Source organism: Wickerhamomyces anomalus, assembly GCF_001661255.1.
Source record: "Wickerhamomyces anomalus NRRL Y-366-8 unplaced genomic scaffold WICANscaffold_6, whole genome shotgun sequence".
Taxonomy (NCBI): Eukaryota; Fungi; Ascomycota; class Saccharomycetes; order Phaffomycetales; family Wickerhamomycetaceae; genus Hansenula; species Hansenula anomala.
The window spans coordinates 312330-339275 of NW_017567115.1; the positions used below are offsets into that span (position 1 = coordinate 312330).

General features: G+C 34.8%; 17 protein-coding genes and 1 non-coding gene across 18 annotated transcripts; 7 read left to right on the forward strand and 11 right to left on the reverse strand.

The window, feature by feature from the left end:
- Positions 1-1067: 1067 nt before the first annotated feature.
- Positions 1068-2812, reverse strand: WICANDRAFT_80812 (uncharacterized protein; the record flags this gene model as incomplete). Its single annotated transcript, XM_019185129.1, has 3 exons — positions 1068-1200; positions 1337-2597; positions 2779-2812. 3 exons carry the CDS (start codon positions 2810-2812, stop codon positions 1068-1070), a joined length of 1428 nt encoding a protein of 475 aa, XP_019036682.1.
- A 1477-nt stretch (positions 2813-4289) lies between these two features.
- On the reverse strand, positions 4290-4868 carry MRPL11 (mitochondrial 54S ribosomal protein uL10m; the record flags this gene model as incomplete). Its single annotated transcript, XM_019180528.1, has 1 exon — positions 4290-4868. A coding segment is annotated over one exon (579 nt), but the record flags the coding sequence as incomplete, so codon positions are not given.
- Positions 4869-5433: 565 nt separating this feature from the next.
- IVY1 (Ivy1p) lies at positions 5434-6959 on the forward strand (the record flags this gene model as incomplete). The annotated part of the gene is made up of 1 exon (XM_019186537.1): positions 5434-6959. A coding segment is annotated over exon 1 (979 nt), but the record flags the coding sequence as incomplete, so codon positions are not given.
- Positions 6960-7172: 213 nt separating this feature from the next.
- Positions 7173-7519, forward strand: WICANDRAFT_64827 (L51/S25/CI-B8 domain-containing protein; the record flags this gene model as incomplete). The annotated part of the gene is made up of 2 exons (XM_019183815.1): positions 7173-7255; positions 7327-7519. 2 exons carry the CDS (start codon positions 7173-7175, stop codon positions 7517-7519), a joined length of 276 nt encoding a protein of 91 aa, XP_019036685.1.
- A 79-nt stretch (positions 7520-7598) lies between these two features.
- WICANDRAFT_85671 (DODA-type extradiol aromatic ring-opening family dioxygenase) lies at positions 7599-8741 on the reverse strand (the record flags this gene model as incomplete). The annotated part of the gene is made up of 2 exons (XM_019185927.1): positions 7599-8524; positions 8552-8741. The coding sequence occupies 2 exons, from the start codon at positions 8739-8741 to the stop codon at positions 7599-7601; spliced, it is 1116 nt and encodes a 371-aa protein (XP_019036686.1).
- Positions 8742-9052: 311 nt separating this feature from the next.
- COX20 (Cox20p) lies at positions 9053-9692 on the reverse strand. Its single transcript, XM_019186538.1, has one exon. The coding sequence runs from the start codon at positions 9681-9683 to the stop codon at positions 9150-9152; it is 534 nt and encodes a 177-aa protein (XP_019036687.1). The 5' UTR covers positions 9684-9692; the 3' UTR covers positions 9053-9149.
- Positions 9693-9937: 245 nt separating this feature from the next.
- WICANDRAFT_t127 lies at positions 9938-10009 on the reverse strand. The gene has a single exon. It is a non-coding gene; the product is annotated as a tRNA-Cys (tRNA).
- Positions 10010-11659: 1650 nt separating this feature from the next.
- On the forward strand, positions 11660-12988 carry ACK1 (Ack1p; the record flags this gene model as incomplete). Its single annotated transcript, XM_019182348.1, has 1 exon — positions 11660-12988. One exon carries the CDS (start codon positions 11660-11662, stop codon positions 12986-12988), a length of 1329 nt encoding a protein of 442 aa, XP_019036688.1.
- Positions 12989-13195: 207 nt separating this feature from the next.
- On the forward strand, positions 13196-14173 carry YVH1 (tyrosine protein phosphatase YVH1; the record flags this gene model as incomplete). Its single annotated transcript, XM_019182334.1, has 1 exon — positions 13196-14173. One exon carries the CDS (start codon positions 13196-13198, stop codon positions 14171-14173), a length of 978 nt encoding a protein of 325 aa, XP_019036689.1.
- Positions 14174-14200: 27 nt separating this feature from the next.
- WICANDRAFT_80818 (uncharacterized protein) lies at positions 14201-15190 on the reverse strand (the record flags this gene model as incomplete). Its single annotated transcript, XM_019185130.1, has 1 exon — positions 14201-15190. The coding sequence occupies one exon, from the start codon at positions 15188-15190 to the stop codon at positions 14201-14203; it is 990 nt and encodes a 329-aa protein (XP_019036690.1).
- A 224-nt stretch (positions 15191-15414) lies between these two features.
- Positions 15415-16704, reverse strand: COX10 (protoheme IX farnesyltransferase; the record flags this gene model as incomplete). The annotated part of the gene is made up of 1 exon (XM_019183816.1): positions 15415-16704. The coding sequence occupies one exon, from the start codon at positions 16702-16704 to the stop codon at positions 15415-15417; it is 1290 nt and encodes a 429-aa protein (XP_019036691.1).
- Positions 16705-17164: 460 nt separating this feature from the next.
- On the reverse strand, positions 17165-18169 carry RPN8 (proteasome regulatory particle lid subunit RPN8; the record flags this gene model as incomplete). Its single annotated transcript, XM_019182307.1, has 1 exon — positions 17165-18169. The coding sequence occupies one exon, from the start codon at positions 18167-18169 to the stop codon at positions 17165-17167; it is 1005 nt and encodes a 334-aa protein (XP_019036692.1).
- Positions 18170-18511: 342 nt separating this feature from the next.
- On the forward strand, positions 18512-19537 carry GPN2 (GTPase GPN2; the record flags this gene model as incomplete). Its single annotated transcript, XM_019182282.1, has 1 exon — positions 18512-19537. The coding sequence occupies one exon, from the start codon at positions 18512-18514 to the stop codon at positions 19535-19537; it is 1026 nt and encodes a 341-aa protein (XP_019036693.1).
- A 27-nt stretch (positions 19538-19564) lies between these two features.
- On the reverse strand, positions 19565-19876 carry RBL2 (Rbl2p; the record flags this gene model as incomplete). Its single annotated transcript, XM_019182265.1, has 1 exon — positions 19565-19876. One exon carries the CDS (start codon positions 19874-19876, stop codon positions 19565-19567), a length of 312 nt encoding a protein of 103 aa, XP_019036694.1.
- A 317-nt stretch (positions 19877-20193) lies between these two features.
- Positions 20194-22446, forward strand: WICANDRAFT_64837 (uncharacterized protein; the record flags this gene model as incomplete). Its single annotated transcript, XM_019183817.1, has 1 exon — positions 20194-22446. The coding sequence occupies one exon, from the start codon at positions 20194-20196 to the stop codon at positions 22444-22446; it is 2253 nt and encodes a 750-aa protein (XP_019036695.1).
- Positions 22447-22890: 444 nt separating this feature from the next.
- Positions 22891-24042, reverse strand: WICANDRAFT_80823 (uncharacterized protein; the record flags this gene model as incomplete). Its single annotated transcript, XM_019185131.1, has 2 exons — positions 22891-23883; positions 23941-24042. The coding sequence occupies 2 exons, from the start codon at positions 24040-24042 to the stop codon at positions 22891-22893; spliced, it is 1095 nt and encodes a 364-aa protein (XP_019036696.1).
- An 812-nt stretch (positions 24043-24854) lies between these two features.
- Positions 24855-25835, forward strand: ABP140 (tRNA(Thr) (cytosine(32)-N(3))-methyltransferase; the record flags this gene model as incomplete). The annotated part of the gene is made up of 1 exon (XM_019182339.1): positions 24855-25835. One exon carries the CDS (start codon positions 24855-24857, stop codon positions 25833-25835), a length of 981 nt encoding a protein of 326 aa, XP_019036697.1.
- Positions 25836-25869: 34 nt separating this feature from the next.
- On the reverse strand, positions 25870-26809 carry ATG5 (Atg5p; the record flags this gene model as incomplete). The annotated part of the gene is made up of 3 exons (XM_019185132.1): positions 25870-26464; positions 26518-26654; positions 26708-26809. 3 exons carry the CDS (start codon positions 26807-26809, stop codon positions 25870-25872), a joined length of 834 nt encoding a protein of 277 aa, XP_019036698.1.
- Between the last annotated feature and the right edge of the window lie 137 nt (positions 26810-26946).

Genomic DNA, 26946 nt, shown 5'->3' on the forward strand with positions numbered 1-26946 from the left:
GCACAATTCCTTCATCCCGAATGAGCTTGCCTTCTTCATCACCTCCAAAACATCAAATCCATCAAAAGTTCAAGATACCAAACATCAAGTCCATCACACTTCAACTTCAGTTTCATATGAATAACGCAGAATGAAGAGGAGTGAAACAACAAACTTTGTTATAGGAGTATCATAATCCACATCAGTATTAGTACAATTTATCAAGATGGCACAATCCCCTTATTTGAAACTTGAGTATAACTTTATCATCAGTGAGTCCAAAACCAAACCAACAACCACCAGCGGAGCTCCAGATAGATCAAGCCTCAACGGCATCTCACAATCACTACCCCAAGTAACATATGCCACCTGTGTATCCCTTCACAATCGTTACCCAAGCTTTTGCTATGTGTGTGTTTCTGGTTTCTTTGGAAAAGTTATCTTTGTGTTCATTCTTAAAATGCATACACAATGTGTGGTGCCATGAGATATGTGTTGGTCTCCTAGGTGATTCTTGGTCCATTTTGAAGTGTTAAAGTACAATGGTCACTTGATGACGCAAAAACAAGAGAGAAGAAAACAGGTATGAATGTATTCAAGTAAGAGATCTAGAAATTGTTCTACAGTTGCTGGTTTAGTGTTCATGTGATCTTAACTATAAGAAATTGAAATTTGATTGGGAAAATAGCCATTTCAGCACTTTTTCCAAATTTTTGGATCTTTAGAAAATTTTTGAAATCCCAGCCATCAGGGGAAATCCCCCAAGATTGTTTTTTTTATTTCATTTTGTTTTTTTTTTCAAAAAGTTGAAATTGCAAGTTTTTTAGAGATTTGGTGGTTTTGTGACACCTGAGAACTTCTCGGCCGAAACAAATGGCTGTATATATCTTTTGGATATACTAACAAATGATAGGTGGCTATGGTCTTCATGGCGCCATTAGACTTAGAATCATCTGGGGTATCTTATTGATGTCTTTTGGGGAACCTAAAGCTTTCATTACTGGGCTTTTTATGTTTTGGAAGGTGCTTACTCAGTAATATAAGTTGGTATTTTGAGGTCAAAGTACATTTATAGAATGCTGACTGGCTCAATCTTGGTACTTCTGTTGCAGCGGTGGGGAGGGTTGTTGTTGTTTAAGTGAGAAGAAGGATGATTTGAGGGTCCAAGCTTGAATTTCTACATTAGGGTATAAATTGCTCTCCAGTTTTTCCAATATAGAGCTAAGTGGTTTTTAAATTAACGTCAGAAGTATGTATTTTAACTCTTTTTAGGATTGAATCATGTATCAGATTATTGGTCTGGTGTGACTTAAAACATTTTTGTGGTCTATTGACTGAATCATCATCATCAACACACTTTGTTGATCTGCGTCTGATTGGTCTCTGTGCCGATAAACCACTTTCATCTCCGTCTGCTATTTTGGATTTATCACAAATCAATGCACCAATTAGAATCCTAGAGTTTAATTTCTGTTGAAGAGTGGGAGTCTCAGCTGCTGTATAAAAATTGACATCATTGATTAACATGCATTCAGCACTTCCAGTAAGGCTTCCGTCTTGCTGCTTCTTGAATTTGCTATTGAAATTCATAAATATAGTGTGTTCAAGATCAACCAACAATCCCTGATCCAAATTAGTGCACAAAGTGTAACTAAATATTTGATTTGTTGAGTTATTTATCACTTGGTTATTGTGAGTAGCACCAACTGAATTTTGTTGGGGGACTTGATTTGGTATGATCCTTGGTCTTTCAGAGTTGATAATGATTTTTGTTTTTTCAACACCAGCTTCATCTTTTGAAACCAATCTTAAACCTGAAATAACTTCAATGGGAGCTGGGTCATTTCTTAATGTTCGCAATCTGTCACTAATGAATTTATCACGGTATTTATTATATGAATTGTTAAATTGGATGGCCTCTCTTGTGGTTTCAATATTGAGCTCTAAAATGTAAGACATAAAGGTCTTAATTGGAGTTATTGCTCTACGCTCAAATATAAGACTGATCCATCCTTCTGGCAACTCTGACAATTCCTGGCTCCCAGCTAAACAATTGTCTATAGTTCCATTCAAAAGTTTTTTTAAAATTACCCAAGTGGAATACCAACTCTTATTACACAACGCTGTATTTATTTTTTTTTCAAGATTTGCAACTAGTTCTGTCAATAAATATGATGTAGAACGGTACTTTAAATCAAATTCAATAACACCAATGGCTTCGCTGATCCTATTGTTTGAGGCAGCGTTCAAAGGTGAACCTCCTGTGTTGTGTGTTACAATATTCCCAGATGGTGGCATTAAAAACAACAATTTCCAAAGCTTCGAAATTTCAAATTCACAATTGCTAAAGTCTGCATTATGGAGGTCTGAAACGGTGTTTGCATTTCTAATTATATTTGAATACACAAAAGAGGAAACATTATCAACAACAAACTCGGTGATGGACCAGAACCAAGTCTTGTGGTCAGAAAAGTCCAAAATATTGCTAGCTTCATTTTGACCAGAAACATTCCTAGTAGTAATGCTGAAATTATCAAAAAATAAGTGGTAGTTTATTTCTAATAAAGGTTTTTTTAATTCATTGTTCAAATTTCTAATCAAGGTGTCTCTGTTGTGCGCTAAAACTAGTGTGCAGCGTCCAAAGCTTGCAATGTCAGCCTCTGTCAATTAATGACTCCATATTGACTCAGTAGTCCTCCTGGTGATTATTTTACTGGAAAAAAACCACTGCTATGGTGCAAAACACTTTCTGTAGATTTTTTATATATCATGAGAATATTAATACAATAGTGTATTAACCATAATACACAATATACTTGACATAAGTATACATGACATAAGCTCTAGCAGCTAGTATTTCTGATGGATAATCTCGGATCACACTTGGCTACACGTAGGATTTTTATATTCTTTCATAAAAGGTGGTGAGATTCAAAGAATATATCAATGTGATTGTCATATGAGTACTTGATTGTCTAGTTATGGTTACAATAGAGTTGTTAATAAAATGTCGCGTTCTTATTTGACCGTCAACTGCGCATTCGACCACCAGTATTAAATTTTAATATAATATTTTCATAGTAAACGATTATAACAGTCAACTATATATATCCATCAAATCCTAAGCCACTTATAATCTATCACACTTTCTAGAATATAAGATGATGATGGAGCTCGTATTACTGTCCACTTCGATACTTACGTAATTCTCAGCATTATAATTATAAAATTTCGCGCACTGATCATAAAAAAAACATGAAAAATTGAAACATCAACAAACTAACAAAGAAAAAAGAGGCTTGACGGTCCTCCACTACATTTATTTCAAAATCCCAATTCCAAAAAATCCATTGTGGGGCTGGTGAACGTTCCAATACCATATTTTGAAGCAGGCTACATATGATTGAAAAAAAAAAGAGTGCCCAATTGTGGAAGATAAGACAGCTAGATTTAATTTTTAATCAAAGAAGCTTATAAAGATTTCGTTACAGTTAATCAATCGATTAGATGAAGCAGTTCAAGAAGATACTGATCAAGTTCAACAATGTCTTGGGGTGATCAATGGTGTTGAAAAAATGTATGAATATATTGCTTTTCTTCTTCCCAGGTATCGTTTCTGCCTTTTGAGGGCTTGAAGTACCCATGATTAAGCTTTTAATGCTTGAAAGATGCTCACTCAGTAATATAAATTGGAACTTTGAGGCCAAAGTACATCTATAGAATACTGACCCGCTCGATTCTGGCACTTCGGTTGCAGGGGGTAGGTTCTTGTTGTTAAAGGGAGAAGAAGGATTATTTGGAGTACAATTTGGGTATCTCAACTTTGCGATGCCAAATCTAGCTGTAAACCAGCTTGAAATTTGAGAAAAAGAACTGATCAATCAACATACCCTAGTTTTCGAGAGGTCAATCCTTCGATAATGATCACAAAAAATAAATTTTGGTTTTAAATTGTTGATTTCTTGTTTCAATATTCATACTAAAGAGTCAGTGCCAAAAAGGTTTTGGTTGTTCCTCAAACCTCCACCTTATAAACTAATTGAGTTTTGGGATCTAGTTCTTGAATTTATTCTCATTTGGTAGTAGTGACACTCTACGAGATTTCCAAAACTGCTATGAATTACGTTGATCCTGGCCTGTCAAGATAGGTGTGTGAGCGAGCATTGAATATACCAAAACTAAGTATGCTTGTCAGCACGAAGTGTCATACCTACATTCTGAAATCAGATCTTGAGTTTATATATACAAGGCATTTTTTTTCATATAAAGAATCTTGTTTCTATGTGATTTATTCAGCTAGCTTCTGGTTCATCCTCTTTCTTCTCAGAAGGATCATTGTTTTTACGGTGACTTTCCAAAGTCAAGTATAGGTGTTGTGATGCAGATTGTAAAGTTTGAACTAATCCAGCACCACTCAAAACTGTCAACATACCAGCAAGTTCTGAATGTAATTGTTCTTTTGAAGGTAAGTCCTTGAAATTGTTAACTTGAGGTAAATCAAAAACACGGTTCTCAATACGAGCACCAACAACGAATAATTTTTCATTAGCAGTTTTCAATGTTTTAAGAATCTTTGAAACAACTTGAGGATTGTTTTCTTGAACTGTAATCATAGCAGTTGGACCAACTAAAAACGGTTTTAATGGATGATCTAAAAATCTAGTTTTTTTATAAGCTTCAGCACTTGAAGGATATTTTTCATTTTCCGCTTTCAAATAGGCCAGTAGTAAATTGTTTCTTATAACTGTGAATTCACCACCAACTTCTCTAATTTGATTTCTAAATGTATTTTCATCGGTCTTAACCAAATTGTTATGATGAGCAAACAAGACAATTGGAGTATCTTGCAACAATGTTTTATATCTGTTTATTAGATATGTTTTTCTTGAATCATCTTTCTTCAAATTTGGGGGAACTATCTCACTTTTACTTTGTTTTGTACCTTCAACGCCTGTACTATATGATCTTAATGCTGCAAAAGATGACAAAAAAGCGTTTTTTGAAGCCTGCTTTTGGTGACTGAGCACACTACCTAGCTGCGTTATACCCAACATCCTATTAAATATGACTGATTCCCTTTAAGATTGGTTGATTTGTCTTTTATCTTCCCAATTTTACTGATGTTGGAATGAAAAATTTTTGGACACTTTTTTCAACTTTCCAAAAGGCCAAGATTATGTAATCTCTTGATGTTTTTTTTTAACAACAACAAAAAAATGGCTGATAACGAACAAATTTTTGATGGAATTTCGTGTTGCAAAAGCGTTTTTTGAAGGAATTTGAAATCATCTATACTCTCTACTTGGGCAATTTCTTTCATTGATTGATTCATACATTGAACCACCTTTTTTTCCATTGTTTAAAAGTTGAATTTCAAGCTCAAAATCATACGCGTATTCTACAAAACAATAAAGAATCATGAGCGCAATAAACACTCCTCATCAGTCGCCTAGAAGCGTCGCATCTACAAAGACAAGTCCCTCAAGATACTCAAAGGCCACTCATCTCACAGAGTTCTATCCTTACTTGAATGGAGGGTCCCAAATTCCTTCAGTGCCCGTTGAGAATGAACGAAAGGATAATAGCAGGCAAACATCTATGAAATCTCCAGCTCATGAAAGAAGACAATCCCTAAGCACAATGAACACATATCAATCATTTTCACCATCTACATTAGACCTGCAAACTCTGGTTACTAAAACGGACATGTCCAAAACAACTGAAGCATATAATGACATTTTAGCTGCCTCTGAAGATTACAGAAAGGCATTATTACAAGTTGCAGAGGCTGCTGGTAATTTCGGTGCTGCCTTGGAGAATGGGGCTAAATGTAAAGGATCTGGGAATGCTGCTGATGGCTTATTGTCTGCTAGTGGACTATATTTTTTGGTTGCTAATCATCAACAAATTTTAGCACATAGTGTTAAGGAATCTTTTGAAGTTCCAGTATCCAAAGAAATCAATAAATTTAAATTAACTAGTGCAAAGAATGATGAAATCTTTAAGAATGAGATTAAAGAGAAAGTTACAAATTTGAAGAAACAAGAACGTGAAAATATGAAATTATCAAAATTGAAATCAAGAAATTTAGTGACTTATAGATCTAAATTATTACAGTTAACATCACATATTGATGAAATAGATAGAGCCAAGCATGACTATTACCAATCTGCATTTGACTTAGTGCAGGACACATCACTCAATATTTTAAAACAATTAGGTTCTATAGTACGGGCACAAGTTGAAATTTATGAAGGTATTGCCAGAAAAGGGTGGTCTGGTGGTGGGTTAGACGAATTGATAACAGGATGTCCAGACCCTTTCACTAATGAAGATGATGAAGATGAAGATGAAGAACATGCACAAAATCATAATGATATTCAGTTCGGGAGTGACAACGCCATTGATAATGAGGATAATGATGATGATGATGATGAACAAGATGATGGTGATGCTGATGACGATGATGATGATACCATTGGTCCTATTCCCCAACTGAAAGAACAATTACCACTCACATCAAATACACATGGGCTCGTGTTCAATAGTCATACAGGTTCAGTTACAGAACCTATATTGAGTCATTCGCATTCCACTAAATCTTTTGAAAAAACTTTAAAAAGTAATGAAGTGATACAATCAAGCACGCCAAAAGATACACCAATCAATCCAAACATTGATGATTCAATCGATGACAATTCGTTCTCGCTGCCACTTCCTGGGTCTTCTTCCAGAAATAACATGAAGAGTAATGTGGACTCTAATGATGAAGAGAAAGAAAATAAGCTAAGCAAGGAATCAATTGATGAGGCTAATGCTGCTGGGTTTAATGAAAGTGAAGTTGAAACAGAACATGAAGGTGAAGATGTGGAAGGGAAGGGAAAAGATCATGATGAAATTCCTCGACAAGATTTTTATGGTGTGAAAAATGAATGGTTAGAGTAGAAATGGGTTTTTCCATAGTGTAAAGAATGGACATTGGTGCTTTTAAAGTTATAAAAAACAAGTAGAAGCGTTAATAATTGTAGTTTACTCTTTCTAATTAAGATTATTCTTATTGTGAAGATTTTAGTACTGTCATTTTCTTCCGTGTCACTATCCCCCTTACAAAAAACAACTTCGAATTGACTTCAACTTTCAAAGAAAACAACACACAAAACGACAATCCAACCTGAACAACTGAGATCACCGAAATGTCTAAATACGTGCTACCTAAAGCAGTGAAGGAAATAAGATTTCATTTGTCACAAGTGGCTGAAGCCAGCACTCCTTTGAGGTGAGTTAATTCGCGTTGAATAGAGACAAGTTCGACTCAACTCCCTAATGATTATTTACTAACAAAGGAAGAAATTTTCTAGTCAGTTCATATCCAACTTTGCATAAGAATAATCCAGCACTACCAATTTTAATAAGGGAAGCTCAAAGCGCCAAACCTACTGTTTTTGTTCGTTTTGAAAAAGGTGTTGAAGTTAAAAAGGACTTGAATGGTTTAGACAAGTCACAAATTGAAGGTGAATTAAAGAATTTACTCGGAATATGATTTGAAAAATCACTTATTTATTATTTATTATTCATATTTATTATTTATTTATTTATTTAACTATAATGAGAAAACATATTTATAACTTTTCTTGAGTATTGTATTCACCAAATTGATAAACACCCCAACCTAAAGACAATGATGCATTATTATACAACTCTTGACCAGCTTCAGCTGATGCTGCACCAGCTGCAACAACTACTGGCATGAAATGCTCTAAAGTAGGATGTGCATGATATAACAATGATCTTTCATTTTCTTGAACATTTTCAAGCTTTGTTAACCTTTCTTCGCCCTTAGAACTGGCGATTATTGAACTTAATAAATCATTAAACTTGGAAACGTACGCTAATGGCTTACCACCTCGATCCATTGCAATTCCAAGATCACGAAGATTGTGAACAGTCATACCTGAGCAGATAACAATTCCTCCTAAACTTCTATATTTTGATAAAGCTTGACCTAATCTATGATGGAATTCAAAATCATCAGAAGCACTCAATGATACTTGGACTAGTGGACAGTCAAGATCCCATTCTTTATCTTTAGGATTGTTTGATGAAAAGGCAACTTTGAAAGGAACCCAAACGCCATGATCTAAACCTCTTGAAGTCAATTTGGAGTCAATATTTTGGGAGCTTAACGTTTCTTTAATATCTTGAGCTAGTTCCACATTACCTTTTGCATGAAATTTTTCATCATACATGTGTTTTGGAAATCCATAAAAATCATAAATCAAATCTAATTCTTGAGGATCTAATAGATCTTTTGATGAAGAAAAAACATTTTTGGAATAGGAACTTGGAACTCCTATCTCCACTCTATCATTTGAATTTGATTGCCAATGAGCAGAGACAACAATAATGAACTTTGGCTTAATGGTTTGTTGGATGTATTTTCCTAAAGATTGGACTTTATTATAAGCACCTTGATCTCCACCGAATCCACTACCTGGATACATAAAAGTTGGACCACCATGGCTGAAGAAAAACACAGGTGTCTTTGCTTTCGTTTCATCAAAGATTGTGGAACTAGATGAAGCCGTTGCAGCAGTAGCAGTTGAAGCAGCGAAAGCAGTAGCTGAAGTTGTCATATTAGCTCTTGACCTGGCGATGGTGACACCAAATAATCTTTGAGTGAAGAATTGTAGTCTTGAGCCGAACAATGCGATAATGATGATGAAGAGTGAAATACCAACTGACCAAAAGGATCTAGAGGCCATTTATATAAGTTTTGGGAAGTAGTATTGAAGTCATGAAAACTGGAATTTGTCAGTTTTGGGCAAAGATTTGAGTTTATAAATCAGATTATTCATGTTGTTGGAGCTTAGTCATTTTACTAATTCAAAAGGGACCAAAACTGAAAGAAATCGATTCTCGGACGATAAGTTCATTGGAGACGATTTTTTACATTTCAGGCGAATTCAAAAGGTAACTGAAATGATTATTAAGATGACAGTTACCTTCGAACTCCTCTGTGGATTCAAGTTGTGGTTGAGATTGTTCTGTTTTGTTATTCATTTAACCGATCTACGAAAAAGTGGCTTCAAAAATGTTCTTTTCAATTATATACAGGCTTTGGAAAAAAAAACTAAACTCGAAAGCACTCATATTGATACTCATAAACTTCATTAACGTCTCCACCAACTACTGGCCTCTGCTCTTGATTTGGCAACTTCTTCAGTGATCTTCTCTTCTGGCTTGTGCATCATTGGTCTTTCTTTGGCAGCAACGGTTTCTCTAGCTTTAGCTGCAAATGCTTGTTCTTTTCTTCTCTTGCTTCTACATTGTTCCCATGATACTGTACTTCCTAATAAAAACCCACCAACACCCCAATTAGCAGCTTTTGTAGGTGATTTTTGTGCAATAAATATAATTGTACCCAACACACCTAAAGAAGAAATACCAGTCATTAAAGCTTCTCGGAGACAGGGTATTTTCACTAATCCATTGAATGAAAAATCATCAGCTTTGATACTATCAACAGCTTCTTTAATTGGGAGACTTGGATTTGAAGGACCATTGTTAAATCTAGGTTCTGTATCTTCTAATAATAATGTTTGATCGCTTCTTGGAGCAGAAGTTCTTCTTGGTTTTGATTGACTTGACTCATCCACAACAACTCGATCTCCTTCATTCTCTTTCTTATTAAATGGCCACACCATGATCACTTCTTACAAATCTTGACAGAGTTTGTTTTCGATACTCCTGTTATCACCTCTTCATCATTGGGAAAATTTTTGTCTACGGTGATTGGAAAATTCGCGAATTTTTTTCGACACCAGAAAAAAGGCCCATTTGGTGATTTTAAAGCACATAATAACGATATTAAGATCTAAAAACTATAAATATAAAACTATGAACCTCAAATATTACGACTACATCAAAAAAAACGCCAAAAAAAATGCAAAAAATCAAGAGCTTGCACTCAGGATCGAACTAAGGACCAACAGATTTGCAATCTGCTGCGCTACCACTGCGCCATACAAGCAATTTTTTCCTTAAAAATCCGCTGAAAAGCTAGGCTTGCTCAAAGTCACGTGACTTTCCAAGAATATAATAGCTATAATTTCAGCAGGAACCATCAGAAAATTACAATTTTTTTGATTTTGAAATATTTAGCTCTGAATAAGCAGTTGAATCATATCAATAAACATTATTACTGTATAATACAAAAATTTAAATAATTAAATTTCATGATTTAGTCCACGTACTATCTTTTATTTCAAAGTGGAAAGCTTAGGCTTTTTATGCTTGGATAAAAAAATTATTGTTATTATTATCATTATAAATGATGTTAATGAATATACACGATAATCAAATTCAGCTCATGCTATTATATATTCTAAATTTCGTGCATTAAGATCAATATTGTGTGTTAATTGATCCGGCCGACCAAAAAAATTATTTGTAATATTCATATTATTAGCTACTACTAGTACTACATAGTTTCTTATTCCTTCACTGCTAACATAATATAGCGCCTTTATGGTCGCAGGATTATCATTCACTACGTATGGAACACTTAATTTTAATTGAAATGCTCACCTTGATCATATAAATTCGGATGATCAAGTGAAGTGCTTTTTCACAGCTTCTGTCGAGCTTTCAGCACTAGAAAACTCCAAAGCTTTTCCCTTGCAGCTATTATCCTCGTGATTCCTTTCCCTTCTCAAATAGTATTTAATTCTCAGAGCTTTCATTTCAAAAGGGTCCAAAAATGATTTTTTTTTGTGTCAATTTGGCTTTCCCAATTCGGACTGCAAATCGCGCGACCGTTTTTTTTTCGCACAAGCTTTTTGGTTGTCAGGGTAAAATAACAACATTGAAAAATTCCTGTTTTTGAGTCTAGATTTTCAATTGTTCGAATATGTAACAGATTTGCTACATAATAAATTAGTTACATCAACAGAGTTGAAACAAGCCTGAAGCAACCATACATACGGATAATTATTCACTGCTGGTGTACTGGGTTTTAAGTTAAAGCAATAAAATGTACAGAAATGATATACCCAATCACCATTCGGGGGTAAATCAAGCTGCTCGACACGAAACTCCATTCCAAAGTCAACAACAGTTTAACAATCAATACAAGTCATCTCAAAGCCAACCGCAGACTCAAAAAGCACCCCCACAACCACAAGTTACTCCTCCTTATCCAACAGTTCCTTATCCAGGCTTCGTGGATTATCATACTACAAATATAAGCACAGGTTCCCTCACTCGTATTAACCAAAGAGATGAATTTTTAAATTCAAGTGGTATGAAAAATTCAACAACTTATTCATCTTTAGGCAGTTTTGAAAGTATACCAAGTGCTCCTAAGAATCAACCATCTTTGCCACCCAAAATACCACTAGACCAAGCAGAATATAGAAACAATTCTATTCAAAGTTCTTATAGTTTAGATTCAGGATCAACTATTGAATCAAATCATACTTCAAACTCCAAAATTGCAAACGAGCCAGAAACAATAAAATCATTTGACGAAGTACCACCTCCACCTTATGAAGATTTGAATTACGGAATGCAAAACACTAAACCTGAGAAACATGATGATAGTAAGGCTCCAATACCCAAGATGACACAACAGTTGGATAGATTAAGTGATGAGTTGCAACAATTTCAAATAGATGGTGGAATGACAAAGAGTCCATCGAGGGTATTGGATCCTAATCTAATCAATAAATCAACAGAACAAACTACGAAAAGGAAACCACCACCTACGGCTGAGCCGCAACAACCTCACGAAGAAGTTCCAATAGCGTTACAACCAAACAAATCCTTATACTCAGATGAAGTTTCACTTTCCAATTTTAACAGAATTAAAGATTTTGCAATTGAAGATTTCCGCAAGGGTAATTTCTCAGCAGATCCACAAATTGATTGGATAAAGACGATGTTGCAGTACGCTTGTGATGAACAATTTATGAAAGAATGTAATATAAATGGTGAAAAATTGACAAGGACGTTATCACCAAATGATGTTAAAAAAAACGAACAAATTTTTATTAAACAGGCTATAAAATTATTGAAAAAAGTGGTTCACGTTACAAAAGATCCTGATGCTCAATATATTGTTGCTTGCTTGTATTCTAATTCTCCAAGTATAAAAGTTCCATATCCAGCAATTTTAGAAAAAGATTACGCAAAATCATTTGACTATTATACTAAAGCTGCTAATCAAGGACATCCTTTAGCAATGTATAGACTTGGAGTCTCGTATGAAATTGGTATTGGAACCTCTCAGAATGATAAAAAGGCAATGGAGTGTTTTATAAGAAGTGCAGAATTTGGCTGTGTTGCCTCAATGTTTAAATTAGGTATGATTTATTCACGCGGTGCTTTGAAAGTTTCAAGATCTGCTTCAAAGTCATTAAACTGGTTAAACAAAGCTGCTGAATTAGCCTCTAAAGAGAATCCACACTCTTTATTTGAATTGGCTAAATATCATGAATACGATTTCCCTTTTTTGAAAAATGAAACACTTACCCAATCAGATGCCAATTTTTTGAAAGAACTACAATCTTTAGGACTGAATAAGGATGAACGTGTGGCTTTACAATATTACAAAGAAGCTGCTAAATTACTATATGCACCAGCCCAATGTAAACTTGGATGGTGTTATGAATATGGTAAACTAGGATGTGTGATTGATCCAAGAAGGTCTATTGGATGGTATTCTAGAGCTGCAAAACAAGGAAATTTTATAGCTGAAATGGCATTAAGTGGATGGTATTTAACAGGTGCTAGTGGTGTATTGGAGCCTAATGATAAAGAGGCATTTTTATGGGCTAGAAAATCTGCAGAAAGTGGGTTTGTCAAAGCTGAATATGCTCTTGGGTATTATTATGAAGTGGGTTTGGGTTGTCAAGCTGATTTGGAATTATCAAGAAAGTTTTATTTGAAAGCTGCTACCCAAGGGCATGATAAAGCTATAGCCAAACTTCGAGAAATGAGAGGACACTAATAAGGAAATAACAATGAACAATTTAATAGAATGAAGTTACGAAAAGTGTATTTTTAAGAAAGGGTTTGTTTTGTAGTATACATGATTTTTGTAGTGCTTTTAGTTACACGGCTGAAAATGACAGACTGATAAAAATTTTGATTAAAGAAAAAGTCCAAGCCAAAATTTAGAAAAACAAAAGTTGAGAAGTTTGAGGCAAGCATCAAAATGGATAGAGTATTGGGTGGGCTATATATTGGATCTTACCTAAGTTTAACAGGTAGCGAGGAAAATTTCTTTGAACAGAACCATATAACCCATATAGTTTCAGCTTTTAAAGGTGAATTATCAGAAGATTTTCAATCAAAGTACACTATCAAATCTATCCCAGTTGATGATGATGATATAACGAACATAATACAATATTTTGATGAAGCCTGCATTTTCATAAACCAGGCATTATTCCCAGATGAAATAGATGAGTTTTCTCGGGGTGTTAAGAAACCATTCAAGACTTGTGTTCTTGTGATCTGTCAAGCCGGAGTTTCAAGATCTTCAACTATATTAGCTGCTTATTTGATGAAGAAATACAATTTGTCACCTGATCAAGCCATTCATGCCATACAGAGAAAAAGATCAATAGCACAACCAAATGATAATTTCAAAGAACAATTGGACTTATATCACGAATTAGATTGCCAACTTGATGAAAAAAATCCAATTTATAGACAATGGCTACTACAACATTCATTAAAAATAGATCCAACAGGTCAATCAATTCTATCTAAAGATTCAACATATGTTGATGAAGGGAATGAAGAAGATTCAAAAGCTTTAACCCAATTGAGGTGTAAAAGATGTAGGCAAAAATTGGCACTTTCAACTTCATTTGTTGACCATATCCCACCTTCAGAAGATTCCAAACAATCACAATTCATCAAAAAAGCAGCAAATTCAAGACGTATTATTAGCATTCAAGCTGCTTCAAACACATGTTCACATTTTTTTGTTGAACCTCTAAATTGGATGAAGAATGAATTGCAAGGGAAAGCTGAAATGGAAGGAAAATTCCAATGTCCAAAATGTGAAACAAAAGTTGGGGGTTATAGTTGGAAAGGTTCAAGATGTAGTTGTGGGAAATGGATGGTTCCTGCAATTCATTTACAACGTGCAAAAGTTGATGAAATAAAGTTGGGAAATAAATGAATTGTCTCTGATGAAAGATAATGTAGTTTAGTCATCATCGTCTAGAACCATATCCAGATCACTTTCATTGATTGAAATATCCCCAGGATGTGTAGTTGTATCGTTAAAAGAATCACGGACATTTCTTGAAAATGAATTAAAACTTGAGGAAAAGGTTGCATTTTGTCTACCGCTGGTTTCATTATTGACTGGTGAATATTCAGGTGTTCTAATCTGTTCTCTTGCATAGTTGACACCTGTTGATCTATTATTACGAGGTGTAACTTCTTCATCATCTTGCTGGTACTCTTCTGAGACCATGAAACCTTCATCGTATTGACGCTCATAAGCTGTTTGATCATCATATTCTATCTCATTCTCACTTAAATCATTTGCTTGGTCATAAATATGATCATAAGTATTCTCTTCAGCTTCAGGAATCTCATCATCCAAATCAATTTGCTCAGTAGCTTGTGTTTCTTCCTGTCCATCAGGCTGTATTGGCTGCTCATTTCTTTGCAAAGCTTCACCAACCTGATCAGAACCTTCAATATCTTCATCTTCAACAACATTATCACCTTCACCAAGCAAATTTTCCGCAGTTGGCGCTTCATGCTGGTATTGTTCCTTCATTTGTTCTTTAATTTGCATTTCTTCATGTAATGTTTTCATAGTTTTACCCACACCAACTGGAGCTAAATACGAATCACCTAATGTTCGTATTGAACGAAGTTCTCTCATTTTTTGCTCAATGTCATTGAATATCAGATCGTTAAAGTCAGTTTCTGTAGAGGAAGCGGTAGCCGAAGATTGGGACTCTCTTGAAGGGAGCATTGCACCAGGTCTTTCTGAGGAATAAGCTGACAAAGGTGGTGCATATAGTATTCTTTGGCGTTGGTTTAGTTCACTATCATCATCTTGATTTCTTCTAAAAAGGTTGTTTCTTGACGAATCCAATTTGTTCTTGTTGGAGGTTTTTTCATTTGGCTGCATCCACAAATGGTGAATGTCTCGTGGCATCAAGTTTGGCATGTACATCTTTCTCAAATCAAAATGGGTTCTTTTGTAAGTTATTGCTTCTCAGATGTAAACATCATCATCAAAACACAAAATTTATGAGGCACTAGCGACACGTCACAGGATGACAGAATTCATCTACAAAATTCAATAAAACAACCAAAAAGTAATATGTATATAAAGTGAATTGAATTATATTTACAAAGATATTGATTTGAATATATGATGAGATGGATTCATTTGACTCAGGGCTTCAAAGCACCTTCATTACTTCCAAATAACCAATCCCAACGACCTTTCTTATGTAACATTGCAAGCACTAAAATCCCAGGTAAATGCCAAACAGAACCCCAAAATGTTTTCTTTGCATACATGTTTGCCAATTTCATACCATTTGCATCTGGAACATGACCTGATTTATAATTTTGTCTTTGTTGATACCAAAATTTGAAAGACCAGTAAGCTAACCAACCATTCAAAATAAATGAATCAATTGGGAAAACCCAATCAGTAATATCAAAATAACTTAATCCAAAACAGATTGGGAACATTAATAAGGCATAACGGAATCCAACTCTTGCGTTTAATCTTGGGTTAGTCCAACAAGTCATCACATAACCTGCATTTCTATATTCATTTCTAATATTATGACTTAAGGCATTGAAATGAGGGAATTGCCATGCGTATAACAAGGCAGCAAGACACCAAGCACCTGGATGTGTTAATGGGGAAGAGGCAGCCCATCCCATCAAAGGTGGAATAGCACCAACAATAGCACCAACCCATGTGTTTAAAATGGAACGTCTTTTCAAAGAAGTGTAAATCCAAGCATATAAAACTATATTTAAGCCAGCAAGTATAGAAACAGTTGGGTTAACACCTAGGTATAAAATGGACACACCAAGTGTACCAGATATAGCAGCAAATTGATAAGCTTGTTTTGGTGTAACTAATCCTCTGACAACAGGTCTTGCAAGTGTTCTAACCATCAACTTGTCAAAATCTGGTTCACGACCCATATTAATTGCATTTGCAGCAGCTGATGATAAACCTGTACCTACTGTTAAAAACAATAATTCTGGAATTGTGGCACTGAAAGGTGTTAAAGCATATGAACAAATTGATGATAACACAACTAATGCAGTTAGTCTCGGTTTTGATAATGCGATATATGGCTTTATTATTTCAGATAAAGATTTTTGGACCTCTTTGTCAGTCGAGGAGATGGTATTTTTTTCTTTGGCCTTAACTTCAAAAGGTATATGTGATGTTTGTAAGTTTGATGCTGTTGGTTCATTTGGAGTAATGTCTGATGTGCAACTCAATGCCTTGGTGATTTTATCATTGAATTTTGGTTTGGTCAAGTTTGAAAGAAACTCTGTTGGTGATCTATCAAGTGAAGGTTGCTGGGTTTGTGATTGTGTAGAATATTTATTGGTCTTGACTAGCTGGATAACGGTTGGATAGATTGAGGGTATACGAAACCTCAGCGTTGAAGACGTGTTCAAGCAAAGACTTGAACGGAAGGGGATCATATTAACGTGCTTGGAAATGACATCAACTAATAAACCACTTTTATCACTCTAAGATGGAGACTTCACTGCGCTTGTTTAATTTGATTGTTGAAATGGTGTTGATGTTTTCTGTAATAACCTGACAAAAATTTTGGACAATTTTTTTTTTTTTAGTAGGGAAAAATGATCTGGGAAACAAAATCTTCAAGATTTAGATTTGAGCGTGAACAAGATAGATTAAATAAGGACTTAAAGGGGTGTCCTTTGATTGAATGAAAGGTCAGGTTTGGTATAGATCGTTATGGTTTATATTATCCTTTTTTTTTGAGTTGTTTCGTAGAAAATTTGTAGTTTTCAGCATGGATATAGCATTTATCGGGGTATGGATTAACAAACACCACCAACTAGATGTAAATCCTACAAAGAAATCCACTTTTAATATACAGATCATCATAATTAAATAAAGACATACAAAACTTCCTTAGTTTTCCACTTTGGTTTCAGTCTTCTCTTCACCATTCACTTCAGCCTTTTTTTCAAGCTTAGCAAGAGCATCTTCTTGTTCTTTTTCTTCTAATTTCTTGTTTTGAATTTTATTTTCAATCAAATCATGGAATGCAATGATTGATCTAACCAAACTACTAATATATGTAACCATTAATTCATCATTGGTCTTAACAGTAAAAGCAGCAGCCAATGGATTCTTTGCATTGGCAACATTTTCAACATCTTCTTCATTTAATTCATCTATTCCTGATAAATTTGGTAATAAATTGAAAATATCTTGTAATTTACCCAAGATGGTATTATTAATTGGTAATGTACCTGATGAAACTTTCTCCAAATAATTAACAATATCTCTTAATTTCAATTGTAAACCCTGTAGAGACTTCAATTGATTTGTTATTCTCAACGATAATGACCCTGCAGCTTGATCTCTAATATCTCTTAATAAATGCTCAACACCTATCTCTTCAGCTTCCTCAGCTTCAATAGTGGATGGAATGTGATTGAAAGTCTTTTCTGTACTTGAACCATCATCTTTAACTTCTTCAATGGCTATGTATGCATCTGTTGGAATACCAACACCACTCTGTTTAACATCAACAATTAATAATGTTGGATTTGGAGTGTATCTTTTGAAAACGTCATTAATCTTCAAATCTGAAGATTTTAATTTAGGACCTGAATGATACCAACCAATTAATCTTTCTTTGGCATTGATTTTCTTAAACATTTCATTCATTGATTCAATGTAGTTATGATCTAAAAACCAAACATCTGGATTTTTATCATCTTCTTCAAATGGTATAGCAAAACTGTTTGAGATTCTAATGGTATCTGTGGAATTGTCACCTAATATCACACCAACAACTCTTTTTCTTGTGTTTTGGGCAATTCTGTTATAGTGATCAACAACTGATAGCAAGACCAATGGTGCCACTGATACTTGTTTTTGTACTAATTTCTCGTCAACTAGAGGCATGGTGGCGACTTTATAATTCAAGGGCTAAACTTTGGACAACAAACGACGAAAAAAACACACAAAAAGTAGTTAACTCAACAATTCAATCAACAATTCTATAATTCCAAGAACCAATATACTTTATAAATTCAACAATTGCTTGTTCTCTCTGGAATCTGAACTTTTCCAATTGGTTTTGCCAAAGGCATTTCGTCGAATCCCAAAAATTTCGAAAACCAGAAGAAATCGATCGACACGATGAAAAATGGCAGATTGTTAAAGAAAAAAAAATCGAGGAACTTATATTAGTAACTTTTCATAAAGTATATCAAATACAACATTTCTCATAAAAAGTTAGCATAAATGCCATTTGGTCAGATTGTTATAGGGCCACCAGGTTCAGGGAAATCAACGTATTGCAATGGTGTTGTCCAATTTTTCAATGCTATCGGCAGAAAGTCATCGGTTATAAATTTGGATCCAGCAAATGATAGATTACCTTATGATTGTGAATTAGATATAAGAGACTTCATAACGCTAGAGGAGATCATGGAAGACCAAAATTTAGGACCAAACGGTGGGATGATGTATGCCTTAGAGTCACTTGATGATTCCATAGACTTGCTAATAAAGAAGATTGAAAAAATCTCTGAACATTCTTATATTGTATTTGATTGTCCAGGCCAAGTGGAATTATTCACCCATCATTCATCATTACACAAGATTTTCAAGACATTAGAGAAAAAATTAGATATAAGGTTATGTGTGGTGAGTCTTATTGATTCATTCTACTTAACAAGTGCTTCTCAATATATTTCAGTCTTACTTTTAGCTCTACGATCAATGTTACAACTTGATTTACCACATGTTAATGTTTTCAGCAAGATAGATCTTGTTTCCAACTATGGTGAACTGCCTTTCAATCTAGACTACTATACAGAGGTCCAAGACCTTTCGTATTTGAAACCACATGTTGAAAAAGAGTCAAATTCAGTTTTAGGGAAAAGATATTCAAAATTGACAAACTATATAGCAGAACTAGTGGAAGATTTCAACCTAGTATCATTTGAAGTTTTGGCAGTGGAGGACAAACAATCGATGATTAATCTGTTGAGTGTGATAGATAAGGCAAATGGATACATGTTTGGTTCTACAGAAGTTGGTGGCGATACTGTTTGGGCCGAAGCTACAAGACAAGGTGGTGCAGCAGACGTGGACATTCAGGACAGGTGGATTGAAAATAAGGCCAAGTATGATGAAGAGGAAGCTAAACGCAGAAAGGAAATGATTGAGGAAGCTGAAAAGATGGAAAAACCGTTTGATGTTGAAGATGAATGGGAATCTGCATTGAAAGATTGGGAGGAAAACCACGCTACCATCCGTAAATAAGAAATTTCAAATAGTATCTCATTATATTCATCCTAGTAATTTTTTAGCAGCCTCAATGTTTTCTTTAGCAGCAGTTAAATCTTCAGTTCCTGTATAGTCTGTGATGTATGATTCTAAAGATTCTTGAGCTTCAGAGATTTTCTTTCTAACTTCTGGAATGACCTTTCTAGTATCTTCAAGGACTTCTTCTTGTTTTTTAATTTCATATGAATCAGCATTGGATGATTTTAAACCTTGGACATGTTCTTCTTGCTCTTTCAATTCTTTTTGATATAAACCTTCTTCTTTGATTAGTCTAGCAAGAGATTTACTTTTGATTTCTAACTGAGTTGGTGCCATTTTGAAAGAGCTTTTGAGACTGTTAGACAACGAAAACGACTACCAAAACTAAATTTAAAACTCACAATAATTTCCACTTATGAATGAATCTGATTTGTCACAAAAGACACGAAACTTTTCAAACTTTGATCAACTTTTTGAAATCAAAATAAAAAACCGGATTTTACCTGATTGGTAAACTCATCTCAAATTTCCCGGAAGTCAATTATTTTTCAAGTCATAACTGAAAAAACTATGGCTACACTTTAATTCAAGTTTGCTTTATATTTTAGTAGTTAGATCCTGTTGAAGAAGATTTGGGTATATAATTTTGGAAGATGGATGCGATAAGAGAAAGGATAGACTCAACAGTAGCCAATTTGGAAGAGAAGAAAGCCGTTTTGTTGAAACATAAATCTCAATATAATGATTTGAAATTTAGATTGATGGATTTTGGACAATATAAAGAAACAGATCAACCAAAAGTGGATGTTAGAATGAATTCCAAGGCAATTGTGAAAGGCCATATCATCAATCCTCAAAAAGTGCTTGTTTTTCTTGGTTGTGAATACTTTGTTGAAAGAGATCCAACTAAATCTATCGAACTAGTTGAACATAAGTTGAAATTTTTGAATAAGGCTATTAGTGAATTTGATAGTAAGATCAAAGAAGCCAAAAAGACGATAGAGAATATTGGTCATCTAGAAGAATATGAAAAGAATCAGACTGAGAAGAAGGAAGAAATACCCAAACCTCAATCATCAAATTTGTCATCAGAAGATCTACCTTTCATGGATATCAGGGAAGAGTTAGATGAAGATGGTAATGTTATCAATAGCACAGTTCAGAAACAAGATGAAAATAGAATAAAAGAATTTGGAGAGAAACATGGAATCAAAATGGAAGATGATTCTGATGATCAAATAAATGAAATGTTGAAAGATATGGAAATTACACCTAGATCAAAGATTGAAGAGTTACCTGAAGAAGTTATAACGGAAGAGTCTTCAAAAAGTAAAGAGATAGAAACTGAGGATATCAAAGAACCAATAGTATCAAAAGTCGAAGAATCAAAAACTGACACACCGTCAAAAGAGCAAGATGATTATTTTGATCTACTGAAACAATTGGGAATTTCAACTGCAGGTGATCCCAACAAGCAACAAGAGTCTAGAAAGCCAAATGAGGAACCGAAGGATGTCAATGAAAATGATTCAACATCACAAAACGAAGAAAGCAAAGATATACCCTCTGAAAACGACTGGGAGAGTTTCAAAACCGAAGGTCCAGCTATTGCTGAAGATGACATTTTACAATTGCAACTAATAGCTGATGAAATCGAGGAAGAAGGCGATTATGACTACGATGATGACGAATTTGATCATGATTTTGAACAAGATCAAGATGATGATGAAGAGGAAGAGGATTGGGATTTCAGCTCAAATCCAGAAAATTTAGTCCCAGAATCGCATAGAAATTTATTCATGAAGGAACTGAACCGTGTTAGAGCAGAAAAAACTAAAAGTGAACTTCCCGTGGACACAAAAGATGAACCAATTAAAGAGCCTTCAAAACCTAAAAAGAAGAAATCAGTTTCATTTGCACTAGAATTACAAATCAAAGAGATTGAAAATGTTTCAGAAGAGCTAAAAACAGCTCCAGATATCAGCAGAGTCTCCAAATTCAAGCAAATGAGAATATCTAATACCCAACCCCAAATACAAGATGACGATGAAGTACAGGAAGGTGAAGTCATTGAAGCTGCTGTTTCTGATTTGATAGTGGAGAAAAATTTACCAGAACCAGTCATACAAAGATCTATTTCAGAGACTGTTATTTCAGATATAAGGGAAAAGGATGAAGAGGAAATACCGGAACCTCCTAAACCAAAAGTTTCAAGATTCAAACAAAGATCTGCCAACCCAATGGAACAACCTCAAATGAATATGTCTATCAATGAATCAATTACTGAAAATATAATAGGGAATGGAACAACAATGAATGATATTGTTGAAAGAGAACCAGATCAAGCGATTGTTGAAGCGGTTTCAAGAGCACAGACACAAGAACCAGAACCACCAAAACCAAAAGTTTCTCGTTTCAAATCTTCAAAAGAACAATCAAAGGGAAATGTGATATCAATTCCAGAATCTGAACCCCAATACATCCCCGAAGAAAATGAATACAATAACATTAAAGCATATATTGCAAATGATAGTGATGATGAAGATGAATTGAACGCATTAACAGATCTAGAAGTTTATACAGCTTCTGATTTTGATGAAGATGGTCAATTTATTGAAGAAGCCGATGACGATGAAGATGATGAAGATGATAGAAACGTTTTAACAGATGAAATCGTGGAACATGATGAAGTTGATGATCCAAGTTACTATGTTGACGAAAATCTGTTACAAAGAGAGTATCAAGATTTGAGAAGAAAAATGATTGAGAAATATGTAAAGTCTGAAAACGCTAATAATGGGGATAAGATCATCACAAAGGAGGAAAAGGAAAGTGAATTAGAACCAATTGATGAGAGTGGGAATCCAGTCAAGGTGAGTAGATTTAGACAGTCAATGAGCAAATAAATAATAGATCATAGCTAATTTTTACTTGTACATTGTATCGTAAAAAATGGTGCCAATTTTCATTGTTGTTGGCCGTTTCGCGAAATTGGTTACCTAGGTTACGAGTCGAAAACGAGACCATATAAATTGGAGCATTTTTGAAAAAAAACACATATTTTCCATCTTCTGTTTCTTCTTCTTCATCTTACAAAACAAAGAAACTTTTACCAACGAGAATAGGTTTACTGATTGAATTGAATATCTACGAGGTTCAGTCAACTCCAAGTTTCTGAGATCAAACTATTTAGACATTCTCTGACGTTTTGATTGGAATTTATTTCTACAATCGGAACGATTATTTCTTGTCTGATATCTCATGTGTTATGCAATCATCTATATAGTTATATAATAAATGGCTTGATTCGAATAGTCCTATGGTATAATGTATAATGTATTGTTATTTAGTCAGCTTGGTACCCTGTTAACTACACGGAGCCCACCTCTATACCCTGGTGACTGAAATTGATGTATTGGTTGGTTGTGCTGTTGTGTTGAGGATATAATATCTGAGTTGATTATGTTGGCTGGTAATGATGGCAATCTTCTAGATCTTCTTGTGAATATCGAAGTATCACGTTCATTACAGGGTGACTGAGGTGCAGATGGATCATGGGTTTGTGCTTCTCCTTCAAAATTTGCTCTAGATTTATAATATGCATCTTTCTTGATGACATTGATTGTGTGTTGTGGTAATATTGGTGGTGTTTTGGTTTTGATTTCAAATTGATCATGATACTCATCGTAATTTCTCATGTAACGAATTGAATCCCTTGGATGGAGTTTTGATTTGAAGTTTTGAGGATTTTGATCAGAATATTTGGTGATGACCGATGGCTCAATACTCAACACATCATCTTCTGGAGAATCAACAAATGAGTATGTGCTTGATGGGTTTGATGCTGTGTCTGACTCTGAAGATGCTGAGGATGCGGAATTCACTTCTGGTGATGAAAGATTGTGATGTGAGTTTAGGATTTGTGGAGTTGTTGGCGATTGGTCTGTTGGCATGACTCCAAATGGTGAATTCTCTTCATAAATTTGGATAATATTGGTGTAATCATGGAGTTGATGTAATGGTTTTTCAGTTTGATTTAGTTGGATAGGCATTGAAACTTGTCTCTTTTGTTGTTGATTTTGGAATCTTTGAATAGGAGTTGGTGGTAAGTTTTTAAAATCCATTGGTGGCTTTCTTGCTTTTGGTAATGCTTTTGGCTTTGGGCTTGATGATGAAAGTTCATCTTTAAATTTAGGTGGTGGCATCAAACCTATTGACATATCTTCCATCCGTGTAACAAGGTCAAATATTGGAGTGCTTACAACTCTTCTTGTTGGATTTCCCTTTTTACCACGAAATCTAGTTTTCACCCTGATTGGAAGATCATTCAAGTTTACTGGGCCCTATGATAATATTAGTATTTTATGTTTTCAAGTGCGAGAGAGATGTAGTTGACTTACATTTTTCTTGATCTCTGGGATATCCAAGTTGATGTCATGAGATATTGGCATCATATCTTCAACGGTGATTTGATCACCACTAAACTTTCTAAGATACCTCATTTAATTTTCTTTTATCCCCTAATCTTTCCCTAGTTTGATCTCAAGTATCCAGAACAAGTTTGAAGTAGAGAGAAAAAGGAACTTACTCAAAATTGATACTTTACGGATCCATATATAAGAGATCACAAGAGTTTCGATGGAGTGTTGCTGGGATCTCAAAGAAATGGATGGTCATTTCTCTTTTGGGACTAGTGGCATAGTAGCACATCTCTATTGTTAAGGGCTTATGCAAACTGGGTTTCATGTTTCTCTGATTCGAATCAGATTGTGTCAATAAACGATTTCGCGAAAAATGGCTGGTTGGAAATTTGGCGAGGGCCACGCTGCACGCACTGGGAAACTAAGAGACTTGAGGCTTTGAGCTTTGAAAAGGCTGGCTTTTAACCACCAAAAGGAATCCAAATGATCCAGACTCGAGTTATTTCTCATATGATAGCTCAAATCGGGATCTCCAATGAGCCGTTGACAGCTATGGAACCCATTAGACGTGGTTGATCCGAAGAGATCAAAAACCCAATGCTAGTACCCATAAAAAGTGAGCTAACAAAGAAATAGGTCACCAAACTTAGAGCTTCAATACTTGGAGGTTGCCTATAACCTTTTGGACTTGTTTATAATCAAATTTAAGCTAGAATTATCAATTATCAACCAGTCACTAGAGCTGTCACCATGGTAATGGATAGAGAAGTGGCTTTACCAAATATTTCTGAAAAAAAAAATTTCGATAAGGTTTTTTTCTTTGAGATGAGATGAAAAATCACTGTCTAGTCAGTTTTGAGACCAAGGACCAGCTCTTCACAAAGAGAAAAGATATGACTATTGAAGATAAATTCGAGGAGCTCGCTATATCGGAAACCATACCGAAAGCCGCAGCTGAAGAAGCTGTGGAAGAAGCTGATACTCGTATCGGTCGTGATGACCCATTCGTCTTTGGTCAACGTAAACTACAAACTGAAGAAGATGTTTGGAACCATAATGCTTGGGATAATGTTGAATGGGGCGAAGAACAAGTGAATGAAGCCAAGGAGAAGATCGCTAAACAATATGATGAACCAGTAAAGGATTTTGATAAACAGTTATATAATGGAAATCCAGCTAAATATTGGGATACCTTCTATAAAAACAACAGAGAAAACTTCTTCAAAGATAGAAAATGGTTACAAATTGAATTTCCCCAACTATATGAAGCTACAAAAGAAAACTATGGCCCAGTTACCATCTTTGAGATCGGTTGTGGTGCTGGTAATACCCTTTTCCCAATTTTGAATCAAAATCAAAATGAGGATTTAAGAATAGTTGGTGCTGATTTCAGTCCAAGAGCTGTTGAACTAGTTAAAACTAGTGAAAATTTTAATCCAAAATACGCTCATGCTGCTGTTTGGGATCTGGCTGATCCAAATGGTGCTCTACCGGAAGGTGTTGAACCTCACTCTGTTGATATTGCAGTTATGGTTTTCGTTTTCAGTGCATTAGCTCCAAATCAATGGGACCAAGCTGTTGAGAATTTAGCTAAAATAATGAAGCCAGGTGGTAAGATTTTATTCAGAGATTATGGTAGATATGATCTTGCACAAGTTCGTTTCAAAAAACATAGATTATTAGATGATAACTTTTATATAAGAGGTGATGGTACAAGAGTTTATTTCTTTACTGAAGAAGAATTGAGAGAGATTTTCACAAAGAAGTTTATAGAAAATAAGATCGGAACAGATAGAAGATTACTGGTGAATAGAAAAAGACAACTTAAAATGTATCGTATATGGCTACAAGCGGTATTTGAAGTTCCAAATTAGAGATATTATTTATTGCATTAATTAATTTTGTACATTAACTTATTAGCACAATTGATACATGTAGGAATCCATCGACATAAATGCATTCATAAGAAAGCTCTGTCAATGGAATATTTAATGGTAAAGTTATACCATGCAATACAGGTTTAGCTATAATATTGTTCTTAGTTGAAGGGAATAAATCAGGCACCACTTTATGTAGGGCATCCCCTAGTTTTGTTGGATCACCATCAGACTGGTAAGCCTCTATGGGGACATCAATAACCTTGTCAGAAACTGGAAGATAAAGCCGCAGTGGAATATTTTTCAACTTTTTAGAGCTCTTGCTCGTGATTTTAGGCATTATTGACCAAAACTTTTGAACATCGTGGTCTTCCACCGACTTCCAAAGATCTGATGAATCTTGTTTAGATAAAACCATTACAAGTTTTGCGGTTCCATGCTGAACATAACATGACTCTTTGACTTGATTAACCCAATGAGACTCTAGGGTCTTATAATCTGGTAATGGTAAGATATAATCTGGATAATTTCTGTAATGAAGTATAAGTCTCCAAGTGGAGTCAGCTTTCCTTTTCTGGGGATCAAGAGATGTTAATGTATCATAAAGTAGCCCAATTGGGTAGTTCCTATTTATTGTTAGAGACAATTTCTTTCTATTATCAAGAGACAAAACACTCACCACTTCAACGGCACTTCTTCAAATTCCAACCACCATTCAGATGACTTTGACCATCCTGGAACCAATAAGTAAGGTTCAAAGAATCTTAGAAGCTTAGTATAGTAGAGTGGGAAATATGAATTTCTATCAACAGTGAGCTATTCCTAGTTAGTATTTACCAAAACATGTAGTTCATTTGATATAAACTCACGTAAAACTCCCTGTTATGTGTCATCTGGTTGCTGTCACTTGGCGAGAGCACCACGCAAACGCTCAGGGACCCATTCCATATCTTGGAGCTCAATTCACTCATTTGAAAGTACAATTTTAGCAGCCTTTCACAGTCTTTTCATTCGTGTCAAAGCTGATGTTTTTCAAATAATTTGTTTCTCCAAAGTCTATACATAAACTAAATTCGCGAAGCATTGAGTTGCGCACTACTTTTTTGAA

What these genes read in the sequence shown, in the direction of transcription:
- COX20 (XM_019186538.1), bottom strand. Translation starts at nt 9,683, where the DNA reads ATGGTGTGGCCATTTAATAAGAAAGAGAATGAAGGAGATCGAGTTGTT.